At 48.8% G+C, this 14,220-nt stretch overlaps 1 protein-coding gene across 2 annotated transcripts in view; it reads right to left on the bottom strand.

The window, feature by feature from the left end:
• Positions 1-14,220, bottom strand: part of IFT172 (intraflagellar transport 172) — a 38,477-nt gene that overhangs the window by 6,881 nt on the left and 17,376 nt on the right. The window contains exons 19-39 of one of the 2 annotated variants that reach the window (XM_040598960.1): positions 13,636-13,720; positions 13,207-13,299; positions 12,806-12,883; positions 12,167-12,415; positions 10,238-10,316; positions 9,719-9,839; positions 9,188-9,332; positions 9,024-9,113; positions 8,513-8,610; positions 7,498-7,633; positions 7,304-7,420; positions 6,554-6,696; positions 5,785-5,878; positions 5,468-5,532; positions 5,160-5,340; positions 4,458-4,567; positions 3,888-4,017; positions 3,176-3,274; positions 2,715-2,824; positions 2,143-2,209; positions 1,770-1,856 (exon numbers count right to left, since the gene is read on the bottom strand). In XM_040598960.1, the coding sequence (XP_040454894.1) occupies positions 1,770-1,856; positions 2,143-2,209; positions 2,715-2,824; positions 3,176-3,274; positions 3,888-4,017; positions 4,458-4,567; positions 5,160-5,340; positions 5,468-5,532; positions 5,785-5,878; positions 6,554-6,696; positions 7,304-7,420; positions 7,498-7,633; positions 8,513-8,610; positions 9,024-9,113; positions 9,188-9,332; positions 9,719-9,839; positions 10,238-10,316; positions 12,167-12,415; positions 12,806-12,883; positions 13,207-13,299; positions 13,636-13,720 (2,377 nt within the window). The remainder of the gene's footprint in view (positions 1-1,769; positions 1,857-2,142; positions 2,210-2,714; positions 2,825-3,175; positions 3,275-3,887; positions 4,018-4,457; positions 4,568-5,159; positions 5,341-5,467; positions 5,533-5,784; positions 5,879-6,553; positions 6,697-7,303; positions 7,421-7,497; positions 7,634-8,512; positions 8,611-9,023; positions 9,114-9,187; positions 9,333-9,718; positions 9,840-10,237; positions 10,317-12,166; positions 12,416-12,805; positions 12,884-13,206; positions 13,300-13,635; positions 13,721-14,220) is intronic. The other variant, XM_040598959.1, reaches the window with a different exon arrangement.

Raw genomic sequence — 14,220 nt, 5'->3', positions numbered from 1 at the left:
TTTTGGATTTGAACCCCCCCTGACACCTCTAATCCTGGCTAGCTGATGCCGTGCTGACCCTTCACACATGCAAATAAAGCTGCTTTTCAGCTGTTCACCACTTGCTGAAGGAATACTGCCAAATACCTAAAGGATGCAGTATCTCCACAATGTGGCACCACAGGTAAACCAGCCCTTAGTCTAATGAAAGAATGAATCAAAACACTTTGTGGACTGAAGATGTTAATAATTTGCAAGGCTGCTCTAGTCCTTTATTCAAATTCTGTCAGACCTCTGGGACTGCAGACCTCCTGGGAGCGCTGCTCGTACCTGGGCTGATCACAAACATTTTGCTGAGGACTGACTGTAGTCGGCCTTACAGAAATTCAGCTGAGGAGAGACCTGTTTCACACAGGCTTAAAGAGCATAACGAGGTGAAGAGGACAGTGCAAAATGTGTGATCCTGTTAAAAAATGAGCAATGGAAGCAAGTTTATTAAGCAGAAGAGAGACCAGTGTCCCAGTGATATGTCTAGAACTTGAACAGGTGTGGATACCAGTGAAACACTTCAGTACAGGGCAGTTTGGGATAAAGATTAGGTCTGGTATGTGACCTCTTTTGATAAACGTAACTTTTTACCTGTGTCATCACTGCAGAACAGCTGAGTCAAAAGTAAGGAAATTCTGCACTGGCTATGGAACAAGGCTGTGCTGATGCCCTCTTAGAGGCATAAAGAGACTAGCATCTTCTTGGACTAGATGTGGTAGTGTTGTGCCTGGCCAACAATAAAACTGATTAAGCCTTTACCATTAAATTGGGTGCAAAGTTATTCTTTATGGAAGAAGATCAACACTGGTATCTCCTGATAACTAGAACATGAGCACAGAAGTCTCCAAGATAACAACTACTACAACAAAGACCTCTTGTATTACAACAGAAGCCCGAGTCAAAAAAGAAATCAAGTTTACTGTAGTAAAGCCCAAACTCGGGTTACTGGTTACTGCATTAGAAACAGAGTTAAAAAAAACACAGTACAACACATTACCAGTGCTTGTCCAAGTTATCGGTGTCTGCCTGAGTGGTAAGCTGTGATGTCTCCACTAACTGCAGACTCCACTGCCAGGGGCTGCCCTGTTATTCTGAATATATCTCAAGTAATACCTCACTTCAGAGAACCCACATCTGCCCTTAGCTGAGCTCGGTTATCAAGAACCACTGAATCCATAACCAGTCAATAACCGACAGCCAATCCATAACCACTGAATGCAAACAAACCCTGGAAGCAGATCCTGGTAATCTAGAGCTCTCTCCTCCTGTTACTGCACTGCAATAGCATTGTAAATCAGTTTCATTTTGCTTTTCCCCATTTTTATTAATCTGTTGAGGTAATTTTGTTAGGTTTAGGTCAGTAAAAATGAAACAAATGTCAAGTTTGCTTTCATGACAAGGATGTCTCATTTATGCTGACACCAGGGCTCTAAAGAACATGTAAAGAAGGCTTGCTTTTACAAACCTCTATTTTCACGGTACCAATTACTTGCAGCCTAAACAACTCACTCAGCTTTTCCCAATACGCCATTAATCACAAAATTTAAACCCAATGGGCTTCTGGGTTCTAAGGCTTCCCTGCTAGGACTGACTGGTCGAGCTGGGGACAGTGGAGAGGTGTTTTCTGAGCTGCTGCAGTGACTCTCCATGCTGTTTTGCCCAGCCCACTCATTCCTGCTGTCCCTCCTTCAGAGAGCCAGGACCCCTGTGTCCCTTGCCTGAGTGCTCACACATGCACTCACCTGTTTAGCCGCAACCTCCAGGCACTTCTCCCATTGCTCCTGCTCTGCATACATATCCAAAGCAGCCATGACATCTATTCCCACCAGCTGGGGATGGAAACAACCATAAATTTGCTGTGCAGGCAAGGTTTGCTACCAGCACCAAGGCAGGCATCAGCCCACCTGGATCTTTTCTTCACATACACATTGTCCCTCCCCCTCTATGGTATGCAAGCACAGGGCCAGCGTGACCCATCTGGTATGCAGAAACCATGACTCAAAGGCACATACAGACTCCTCACCCTCAGGCATATCCAGGCAAAAGCCCCATGAGAAGGGCCCCAAGGATCTGGAGAGATCCTGACATGACTCTGTAGGGATCCCAAATACGTACCGAATCTACCTTTCCTTGGTTCTTTAAATACTCCTTGTAACGCTGGTCCACATACTCCTCTGACCTACTGGGTAGAAAGAAACTTAACAGGCAGCAAGACTAGTAAGTGTCTTGCATCAGTGCAGAGGGTGGATTCAACTTTGTCTGCTTTGAGAAAAAGAGGACTTGCATCTGTGCTATGCCTTTCCAGCCTGCTGCTGGGAGCATAGGCAGAAGGGGAAAAAGGGGGCTCGAGGCAGCTCTTTGCAATATAATATGTGAGGAGAGACAGGGATCACAGGATTTTCAGAAGGAAGTGCCTGCGCAGGATTATGACAAGGGAAGGGGAGAGAGCAATAGAGATGGGACAGAAGGGGATAACAATTTCCATGGGATGTGTGGCAATAGAAGAGTGTCAGGGCGGTAAATGGCTTAGGAAGGGCAGCGGTGGAGAATGTGTCTTGTCCAGCCTGGGAAGCCCACTCTGGGGAGAACCCAGGGAACCTGGGGGCAGCAGGACAGGACAGAACAAGAGAACATCTGGGGCTGAGTGCAAGCAGGAAGAGTGTAATTTGAGAAGTTCCAGGGTATACCTGGGGTCCAACTCCTTGGCCACGCGCTTGGCTTTGCTCCATTCTTCCCCTTCAATGAAGGCATCAATAGCTTCCCGGATGAGGTCCAAGCTGAGGTAGAGTTCAGCTGCCTGCAGGGCCAGAGAGTCCCATGGGAGGTGAAACCCCAACGGCACCCTGCAGCCCAGGCTGGAGCTGGTGCTGTTGGAAGTGACCAGCACACAGCAACAACAGAAAGTCTCCCAAAAGATAACCCCCTTTCTCTGCTTTCTGTCTCCTCCCAAGGCCTGGCTCTCTCACTGTTCCAGGACTTGATCCCTTTCCCCTCCCTCTTCCTCCCTGAAGACTCTGCACTGCCCAACTCTGGATACAGCCATCCACCCATCACCCCAGGATGTGACCTGACTCCTTCCCTTGGATAGAGCTCTCCCTTCCTATGTCACTGCTTCTTCAGTAGTCTGGGAGCAGGAGTCAACCCTCACCGCACTGTATTTCTTCATGGCCACCAGCTGAGGAGCCACAGTCCGCGTCACCTCCAGGCTCTGTGACTGGCCCAAAAATTTAATGGCCAACTCGGCAGCCTGTGAAGAGAAATTGTCAGCGCACAAGTGATAAAAGCTGTTCGAGAGAGGGATGAAGCTGGAAAAAGCTCTGTCCTAGCCTGAAAGTCTGAGAGTTGGTAGTGCTTGAACTATTGGAGAAGGGGAGAAGAAATGACAGCCCACTTCAGCAATTCAGAGAAGCAAAGCCCAGCTACTTCCAGACATGGGAGAAGATCAGACAAGGACATAATTGTTGTTGAAGTTGGTACAAGAGCCCAAGTATGAGTGAGAAGTATGATCAAGAACATAATCCAAAGGCTGGTGGACACAGACCATGAGAAGAAGGGTGCTCATCTAGCCAAGCACTAAATCATAAAGTTCAGCTCTCCAGTGCAGAGTGATATGGGCACAAAGACATTGGCATGCTGCTGGAAGTGGTGCCAGAGAGGATATCAGTGTAGTGGCAGGATAAGCAGACAGTCCATCACGGCTCAAGACAATGGCCATGAAGGCTTTCCCCTGCAGTCACTGGAGCCTGCAGGTCCTCTCTTGTGCCCTGCAGTGACTTAGACATCTCTAAGATGCACTGCAGGTTGTGGGGGATCTCCTAGACAGCAGAGCAGATGAAGGGAATCATAGCCCCTGACTGTACCTTCAGCAAGCATTTCTCCATCAGGACATCATTGCTGGGATCCTGCACCTTCAGATAGCAGTCCACTGCCCTGGCATGTTCCCCCGCCTGCTCCCACTCCCGTGCCTGCTCCAGCAGCCCTTCTGTTCCTCTGTAAGGAGAAATGCAGGCTGTGACCGAGACTGGGATGCTGTCACAGAGACTCTGTAGACAGTGTGTAGGGCATGGACAGGGAGGTGCACAGCAGAGGTAAACCAGGGACCCCAGAGGGACCTGAGCATGTAACAAGGAATGCAGACAGCTGCACACAGCCAACGCTGAGGAGAAAATTGATTAAGGACTCTGGGGAGATGCACTGATGGTACAGGAAGACATCTGGGAGACCTTGGATGGCAAGAATAAGCCTGGAGTCTTCCAGAGCAGGGAGGATGGCTGCTAGGAAACCTATGCAGTAAGAAGTTCAGGGTCCTCAAGACAGAAACAACTGGGTGTCAGGGATCCCATCAGGCTACCTCTGTAAGGCATCAGCACAACAGCCTAGGGGAAGAGCTACCTGCCTGTTCCCTGCAGCCTGACCACAGCATTGCTTACCTGGAGCCCTTCTTGGCAGCCTCCCTGCCACACTCCTCCTGTAACTCTTCTAGCCGACTAGGCACGTATTCCTTGCAGATCCGCAGGGCCTCGCTCCACATGCCAGCCTCCTGCACAAGCACAACAGGGAGAAGAAATCTTCACCAGTTCACCAGGATCCCCCACAGTCCCGGCATCACGTAACACATCTAGCCTCTTGTGTCATCTTGCCAGAGGACCCACTGGAAGAAACAACGACAGCAGCACCATCTAATTCTTTCCTCCCTCAAAACAGTACCTATGTCTATCCATTCACCCAAGGTGCCTCAGGGGAAAGTGCTCATCCATCCTAGCTACCTCTGTGGAATGGGGACTTAAAGCCTCAAATGCACCAACTTGTGCTACCCCTGAGGACCATCAATATTCTGGCTTCAGAGAGCCAGGACCCCTGTGCCCCTTGCTTGAGGGCTCACACAGGCACTCACCTCCTCCCAGAGCTGTAAGAGAGCTAAGCTATGCTGTGAAATCTCTACCAGTTCAGTCTTCTAAGAGCAGGCCAGAATTAAGTTCTACTAGGAACCACCTGAGTTTCTCTTTGTTCTGGTTTCTCTTTGGCTACTAAGCTGACAGGGAGAGCTGGGAGATGGATTTCACTCTTCCTCTGTCCTAACTGGGTTCTCATCCAGGGAGGAAAGCATTGATGTTGCTACAGACTACGCTCACCTTGTAGTACTTTATGGCCAGCTCAGGTCTCTCTGCTCGCAGGAGGAAGGCCTCCGCTTTCTGGAACTCTCTCTGCTCAAATGCAAAACGTGCCTGTCCCACAAGCACATCAGCCACGCTGTCTGGGTCATGGGCCTCAGCCACACGCTGTGCAGCATCCCAGTTCTGGTTATGCACAAACCTAGGGGAATCAACATGCAATGTAACAAGAGGGACAGTGAGGAGCAGACCAGTGCTGCAGAAACAACCAGGATGGCATCATACAGGGAGAGGAGATGCAGCAGGCCAGGATGAGGAATGATACATACATCAGCACTGCCTCCTTGGGCTTCCCAGCTTTAATGAATTCTGCTTCAGCCTCTTCAAATTTGCCCTAGGAGACAGGAAGGAATGTGCTTGCATGCCTTCCTGTCCCAATATGATTGCATGACCTCCTCTGCTCACCATGAGGCAGAGAGATTTATGAAACAAAGATGAGTGTGGAAGCTTGGGGCTGTAGTCACGGAGCCTTTTGGGTGAGCAGTGATGCAGCCACAGAAGTGCCTGCTGCAGCAGCCCTTAAGGACAACTGCTCGATTACCTGATTGCCCAGAGAACTCCCACCTATTTCAGGGGGTAAAATTACCTCATCTTCTAGGAACATGGCATACTTTAAGTGGATCTCTGGCATCTTCTGCTTCATGGAGAGGCGGGCCAGTTCAAAAGCAAATTCAAAGACCCTGCAATGAAGGAGAAAGTGGGGTGAGAGCAGGACCATATGCTGTGAGGGCATGCTTTCATCAAGAGCAAGACATCAAGTGCAGCACAAGACGCTGGGAGAGGAGAGAGGGGAATCCAACTGCTGATTCCTCCTGTTCCTGACCAGAGAACAGGACCTTTTAGAGCCCCCACTAAGTAAAATCAGCTCCTTCACACCTGCTGTTAGTGCCAGAGGCCCTTGGTACAACCCTAAGGGGAAGTCACAAGACTCCCAGGAGCCTAGCAATGTGAGAGAACTGGGGGAGAGCAGCAGTGAATGGCAGTGCAGTTGGATGGCTGGCCAGGTGCAGAGTGGGGCCAACATTCTTCTGACGGGTGGTTACCTATGGTGACATGAGTAATACCTCCTCCCAAGTTCAGAGGCTCTCACAAGGCCCCCCCTGCTAAAGTTAAAGGGAAAACTGCTTTCACCTGCCCAGATCCCACTTGACATTTGAGAGACTAACAGGTGGACAGGAAACGAGATACATCAAGAAAGTGGAACGAACGCCTGTGTGAAGATGTACAGGTGGGGTGGAAAGACACGCCATATCCTGAACCCACAGCTATCACGTGCATACAATTATCTTGGGCCACCCTTTTTTTCTCAGGTCAGGCAGATGGGAGAAAAGCGCTGGGCTGATAGACCTGCTTACCCGCTGTCTGCTGCATGGTCAATGGCCATCTCCAGAAGTCCGAATTTACTGAGGAGTTTCACAGCTGCCTCTCCACCCAGGCTCTTTGCCCACATATAGGCCACGTGCTTATAGGAGTTCGCTCCCCCATGTGCCTTGGCCACCTATCCAAAGCAAAGAAAGCAGAAGAGCTCAATGCATCCATTTCATCTTCAGCAGGCTGACCCAGGACTCCCCTCTCACATAGTGCCTGTCATCATGAGGGAGCACCAAAAACGACTGTTCTCTCCTGAGGAACCCTTCTGTAGCAATGACTGGACTGGGGAGAGTGATACAAAGGCATATTTGGCAGAGTACAGAAGAGACTGCTGTCTCCTCAGCATGGCCCACACCACCATTAGGTCAGCAGAAGTGACCCCTGGCAATCTGTGTCCCCACTGGAGAGGAGCAGTGTTGCAGGGGGGCTGCTACAGAGTGGCTATGGGCAGAGCAATACCTCTGAGGTACAACACGGTGCAGTGGTTCGGAGCAGAGCAGTGCCTGGAGGAAGGCAGTACTGCAAACTGGCTAGGGGTCAAGCCTTGCTTTTGGGGTGCAATGCTGCAGAGCAGTAGGCACAAGGGCTTCCAGTGCTCTGCCACATGCTGAAGCTAGGCAGTATATGCCAAGTGTTCGAATTTTGCAGTGAATAAAGACATAGCAGCTCCTACCAGGATGGTTCTGTCAAAGCTGGATCCCTGCACAGCGGGATAGCTGTGAAATGATAATTACCCTGTAAGCTTCTTCCCACATGTCATTCACTCTGTACATGTTTACTGTGGCCTTCCAGTCTTTAGCTTCTAGGTAGTGGTACTCAGCCTCCTGTAAGCGTCCCTCTGCCTCCAGCTCCTGCAATTAGAGGCAATGAGTTAGTGACGCTTGTCCCTGCTTAGCCGAGTCAATCCTCTGCCATGAGATGTACTCACCTTGCCCAGGTGCAGGTGGGTATCGCTGAGTAAGTCCTTGTGGTACTTGGCAACCAGGCAAACCATCTCATCGTACATCTTACACTTCTTGTACATGGTGATGGCCAAATCAGGTTCATTCACAGTGATATACAGCCTGGGAACACAAGCACATTCAAATGACTCAGCTGAGGACATCATCAGTCCCCGCAGTCTCTCTGCATCCTGCCCAGCTGGAGCCAGGTCCTGTGCATGCTGCCAAAAGGCATGACTGGTGTGCAGCGTGGCTGCTGGCGGCTGCAAGGCTGAACACTGCTTAGACAGAGCCCTTCTGTCACGCCACCATCAGCTGCAGTAGGGCAAAGGTATTCCCTCCATTCTCAATTGTCAAGCTGAGTTGTGACTTGGCGGGGGGAGCCTCTGAGCTTCTGTGACCTGTTCTCATCTTGTCCCCCCAACCTGAGGCTGTCAGTCCTGTTGTAATGGTAACTGACAACGTCAGCTCAACTTATTCATACAGGCTGGCAAAAAGATTAAACCCAATGTGACCTCACCAGCTGTAATGCCCCGTTTCGTGTACTAGGCACCCTTGAGATCAGGTACCATGGCATCAGATACGCAGTCGTGTTTGTTCCTATACCTACTAACCCTGTTGTGTTGTTACTAATCTAGAACTGACAACGTTAGTAACCTGGATGGGAAACACTCTGCTTTTCATATCTTATCCTCAGCTGATGATGACAGATCAAATGCAGCACTCTGCAGTGGGGAAAAGCCTTGCCCCTCTGCTACATGAGACAACTGCACCCCACCTGGACCTCCCTTCTGTCCTAGTGAACAAAGATACATTAACAGTCAGTGACTTCTCTTCCTAAACTCTGAAATATCAATTTGAGGTCTCTGTATGTGGATGGAGTACCTCTGCCCTTTCCAAACCCTAGCCCCAGACTCTAGTCCCACACCAGGAAAGGGCTCTTCTACTACTACAGCCATTTTTTCAGGGCTGTCTTGGACTAGTACCAAGGAAGATGCTCACCTCTCTGCTTCTTTGTACTTGCCCTGCTTCTCCATTTCTTGGGCCTGGGTTATATAGAGCACAGACACATCTTCCTGACTCATACACTTGATCGCCAGCTGCCGAAAGAAACACATACGGGAGAATCTACAGCACACTGCACAGCAGTTTCTTGACACATGATACTGAAGGAGAAGGGGGAAACCAGTCTCCTTCCCATTACAAACAGGTTTACAAGCTAAATGCTCTGCAGAGAAAGGGTAGACATTTGTCACTGTGATCAAAGCACTCCTTGCAGAGTGCTCTTTGTGTCACAGGTGCACCCACACAGGGCTGCCAAAGTAAAGAAGGGCACAGATAGGATATGAATACCAGGAACCGATTTCTTGCTGGCTACTGGACAGCCCTACACGCATCCTTTGGGAAGAGCGCTTGCTGATCAAGTGTTGGTGCACAAGGCACCACCATCTCCTGAAGAAAGACATTTCACCAAGCGGGGTGAGCTCCCCAGAGCTTTTGCTTTTGACTTTACCTTGTGAGCCTGTTCCCAGAGCCCGGCCTGTGTATACATGTCAATGGCATCCTTGGTCTGGTCTCCTTTGATGTACAGCTCCTCTGCAACCTGTAGGGAAATCACCATACTCAGCAGTCCCAAGGGACACACAGAGCAGCAATGATTGTGGTCTGTAGCCTCACCTGATACTCCTGTAAAGCTGCATAGTGTTGGGCAATCTTGAGGTAGTATTTGGCTGCTGTCTGTTTGTCCTGCAAGTCCAAAATGTAGATGGCCTTTTTCCACTGCCGGGCTCCCAAGGCTGACTCAATGGCCTTAATCGAGCACCTAGCATCAAAACCATAACTCTTTACAGCCAGCCCGCAGCCATCTCCTCCAGCTGAATTAAGCCAGGGAGACCAAAGTGCTGCTTGATTCTTATTCCTGGGCTCGAGCACCACAAAGGATCTGAATAACTGGCAAAGCTAAGGGGAAAGAATGAAGAACTAGGACAGCACAGAAGAGTAATCAGGGCTGAAAGACCTTGGGAGAGATGTGGAAAGGCATCCACAGCCAGGGCCAGAAGAGACTGCATATAAGCACCAGGGGCACTGGCGAAGTGGGGTCAAGGGGGCTTATGCAGGCAAAACTCTACTGATTTAAGCAAACCATATCAGCTTCATGGCTTTCCAGGTTATACTGCTGCTGGCTATACAGCCACCATCTGCACCCACCTGGCTTCAATATAATGGTTAATAGCAGCATCCAGCTGTTTCTGCTGCACCAGATGGTCTCCCCAGGCCTCCTCCAGCTTCACAACTTCTGCGGGAAATGCCAGGCGAGCCAGCTCCACTGCTGTAAAGGGACATGATAACTGTTAGGCTGAATCCAGTAAGGAAGCAGAACTGTGAGGTGAACATGGGCTTTGGATGGGGTGCAGAGGGACGGGAATGGTGACTGTCTAACCCACTCCAGCTCCAACGGGCTACCCAGCAATCTGGACCCTGTGGAGAGCTGGACCAAATCCATGCTGCTGCAGTCAGCATGATCAAGGCCTTGGGAACTGGATGCTGGGACTGTGTGTGCAGGTACAACTATATGAAAATACATACAGTGAATTAGATGATACATGGAAGCTTCAGAGCACCTAGGCATTTCCAAGCTCCAGGGCAATAGCTCATGTTGCCACCAGGCCAGAGCACCCAGGGTCTTGCCAGGGATGGATGGGAGAAGTAACATATTTAGCACAGTACCTTTCAGGAAGGCACTGCCCTTGCAATAACACTCCAGAGCTTTCCGTGGGTTCCCGACCTTCTCAAACAGGTCTCCAGCCTAATGAAAAATATAAGCTACCAGTCTCCAGAGCCACCATGTCCCCGCACACCATCACGTACCCTACCAGTCCCATGTACCAAACTTGTCAGCCTTGCCACACAGACTTCTCCATCAGCTATGCCCTCCCCACTAACCAAAAGCATGAGGATAAAGGGAACTTCTAGAAAAGACTGCATGTGCTGAGACCATTGTCCTCTCTGCCGATCAACAAGCCCCAAGTGTTTTTCTGGGGCACCATCTTCTGACGAGTTAAGAGTTTTTGAGACAACCTCCCTTTTCTGCACAGTGCCCATAGGAAAAAAAAAAGCTGCAGCAACAGCTTTTCTATGACCACAGCTCCACTATGCAGATGGTCATACGGGAGCATGGGCATGAGCAGTGAAGAGGGAAGCTCAGCTTCTTGCAGCAGGTTTTTACCCTGTAGGAAAGGGTGGCGGCCAACAGGGTGGGATGAGGCTCAAAGCTTGTAATACCTAGAAAATAATATAGGAAAGGCCATCCTGGCAGAGCAAAGATTCATTTCCTTCAGTATCTGAATGGTGGCAAAGCACATGTCTAGAGAAAGACCATGAGAACAGAGCAAGTATACACCAGCCTTTCCTCCATTCTATCTATCTGCCTCTGACAATCTGCATCCTAGAAGCTTCCTGAGTTTGCGTCATGATGCCCTCACATCAACGTATTTAATGGCTTTTGACAGACTCTACCTCCATGATTTGTCTAATCACTTTTGAACCATTTATACTTTTGGTAATGAAACATCTGGCAGCAATGAGTTCCACAGTTACTCTTTCAACCGAAGGCTTAAGAAAAGGTGACAGGTTTGGAGAACCACAAAATTCTCTTGGGTCAAAATGAAACAGTCGGAAAATGCCAAAGGTAAAATGAGACTGGAGAAATGTAATTTAAGCAGGGTACATAAAACAGGCCAGCGAGAAGAACTGCTTTTTTTCACATAACACATAACTGAATGGGGTAACTCAGAACCAGCATTATAGATCAAAAAGTACAGACGGTTCTAACAATAACTTGACAAGCTCATGGAACTAAAATCTATCAAGAGCTCTCAAAAATAATAATAAAACTGTTCAGATACACTATACCCTGCAAACTGCTGAAACCCATGAAAGGACACTAGGAGAAGTACCACCCTATATTTGCCTGCCCTGTTCTTTATTTTCTTTTCTTAAACATCTGCAAGAGGCCACTGTTGGCCAGGTTACCAAGCTGTACACTGGTCAGACTCAGCACTACTTTCTTACATTAACATGATTATATGAAAAACATCCTTTTGTTTTAAAACTGTCACCTAATAATAAGTAGTTACCATTTTTTTGTGTTATTAGATGCAGAGGATAATCACTTTCCTTCTCTATGATATTCATGGTTCTACAGATAGTCTTCATGACCTTCTTTGTTTTTCTTCCTTAGCTTTTCCACTTAGATTACCCTTATACAAAAGCTGTACCATCATTTTTTATTCTACTATGAGGAAGTACTGTACATTTTCACAGTGATACCAAGTTTTCTGTTTGATTCACAACTCGTTTCCTGTTGGTTCCCATCTTCCCAAAGCCCTCCCTGACTATTACTGAACACTCAACTAATGTTTTGGCCACAAGTTGCCAAAGAGTTGTGATCTTTCTCCCCAATAACAGTAATTCTAGACCTCACCTGCGTATAATGGATGCAGTAGGATTTCCTCCCAAACATAAACTGCAAATTTATCAACACAGAATTACACTTGCTACTTTACGTCTCTGTCTCCCTGTACCTCACAGGTGCAGAGGACAGCGTAAGAGCTCTGATGCCCTAAGAAGAAAGCCCAGAGGCGGGGAGGCACTCACCTGTTCATACAGTTCCCCTTTGATCAGTGCTGTGGACACCCTATTGATGACATCCTCATTGGTCAGGAGCTCATCCCTGCTCATGGCCAGCCGTGCTGCTTTGGCTGGCAGCCCTGCCCGCAGGTATAAGCTGATGGCTGCTAGGTAGTCACCCTGTTCCTCTTGGACCTCCCCAGCCTTCTCTTCCTGCTGGGTATCCAGCAGCCACTGGTAGTAACCCCGCCGCAACTTATCCAGCATGGGGTGTCCCTGTTGAGAAATGCAGCATTGGTTGACCTGGATAAGGCAAGATGTTGTCCTGCTCATCCTGCAGGCTCTGAACAGCTAGTTCATGGCACCAGACTTCTTGCTGCCCAGTTAGTAGAAACCACAATGCCAGCCCTGCATAACACTGTATCACCCATGCTTCTTCTAAGCCCTAGATAATCCTAGACCAATTTTAGTGGGTCTTCTCCCTTCCTATTCACCTGGGTCCATACTTAAGTCAGTGCAACCTTCCCTTCTGCTTGGAGCCCCCTCCAAGTGGGAGTGAGATCCTGATAGGGCAGGTGAAGAGAACCTAGACCTTGAATGGACTCCCAATCAAGAAGGCTTATCAACCAAGCCCAGCCCACAGTCCAGTGCAGTTATATTCTGTACCTTGGCCTCAGCAACTGCAATGCATTCATCCCACATGTGCAGCTCCTGGTACATGTCCATGGCCTCCTCTGTGGCGTTCTGTGTCAAGAGAGAAAAGTGTCAATTTGAAGGCTCCATTTAGCAGACACATTGCCATTGAGCTCTCACAGTGGGCATGGCTAGACGTGCAGAAAACACTTGAAAAAGTGTACTGTCCCCTTTACATGGATATACATTCTCCCTCACTCTCTTCATGTGTCTCAGGGCAATCCTAAACCTTGGAACGAGAAATATCTCCTTCTATTTCAGGGCAAAAACTCTTCTCCCCGGAACAAGCAACCTCTTCCTTTTTCACACCAGGGCACAAACCTCCCTGCTCAGAAATAAATGAGACCTTTTCTGCTCCTTGTTCCTTTACTCACTTGCTCCAGGAAGATCATCTCAGCCAGCTTGTAGTTCTTGTCTAACATGGCCAAGCGGGCACGCACCAGATAATGGTCTGTACCATCCCCACCCTGCAGACAACATCAGTTAGTTCAATCAGTTTGTTGAGTGAAAGAACAGGCTCTGGAATGATATATGGGAGGTGAATGCAGGTGGGGTCTGTGTCAGTACAGAAACTAAAGAAGACAGAAGAGAATCACATAAGTGACAAGACAGGAGCAATATGAAAAGGCTCAGCAGAAGAGGAACGTGGCAGGCACGGATGAAGGACTATGTCAGCAGTTTCTACGTGACCAGGTACTGGTCAGTAGGAGGATACTGGTGAGCACAGACACAGAAGATAATGTGCATGCACACGTTTGCAGGAAAGCAGCTGCCCTGCACAGCAGAAAAATAGTTTGACTTACGTGCACTTGAGCTGCCTGGTCAGCAATGGTGTTGGTTTCATGCAGAAATCGAGCCTTTGCCATGTTGCCCAGAGCTGCAAAGCACCTGGAAAGAGCAAAGCAGTTAGTCACTAACTGGGTTTTGCCGCCTGCTTTTGGTCCAAGAAAAGAAAATCAGAACCTGGGCAGCAGACCCAGCTCTGCAAGCTGGAGAGGTAGGGCAGCCCTGCTTCAAGAGAAGGATTTTTGCCAAGATCCATGCTCAGATGTGCCCTCTAGCCTTGCTCTGTGGGAGAAGCCATGGACATGACCCATGCTCATGCTTCACTTCCCCAGGCTTCAGAGATGTGCTGAGCTTGTCCATGTCTGTCAGCTCCCTGAAGCCTTGCTATCGACTGCTTTGGGTTGCCATCGGCAAAAATTTATGCCACAGAATGATGTCCTCCTGTTCCCAGTTCAGGCATTACTGTACAGGAGGAAAGGGCAAAGTCACTGCCTGGAATAGAGAACACTTAATTCTCCAATGCAGTGAATTATCCAAGCCGCACAAAAAGCCATATTTTCAGTCAGACCCTGGTTTCTGTGAGGGATTCAGCTGAGAGAGTG

This window comes from Falco naumanni, chromosome 6 (genome assembly GCF_017639655.2).
Source record: "Falco naumanni isolate bFalNau1 chromosome 6, bFalNau1.pat, whole genome shotgun sequence".
In the NCBI taxonomy this organism is placed as follows: Eukaryota; Metazoa; Chordata; class Aves; order Falconiformes; family Falconidae; genus Falco; species Falco naumanni.
Note: the sequence above shows the minus strand (reverse complement) of the source record. Positions and strands in the feature narration are given on the sequence as shown.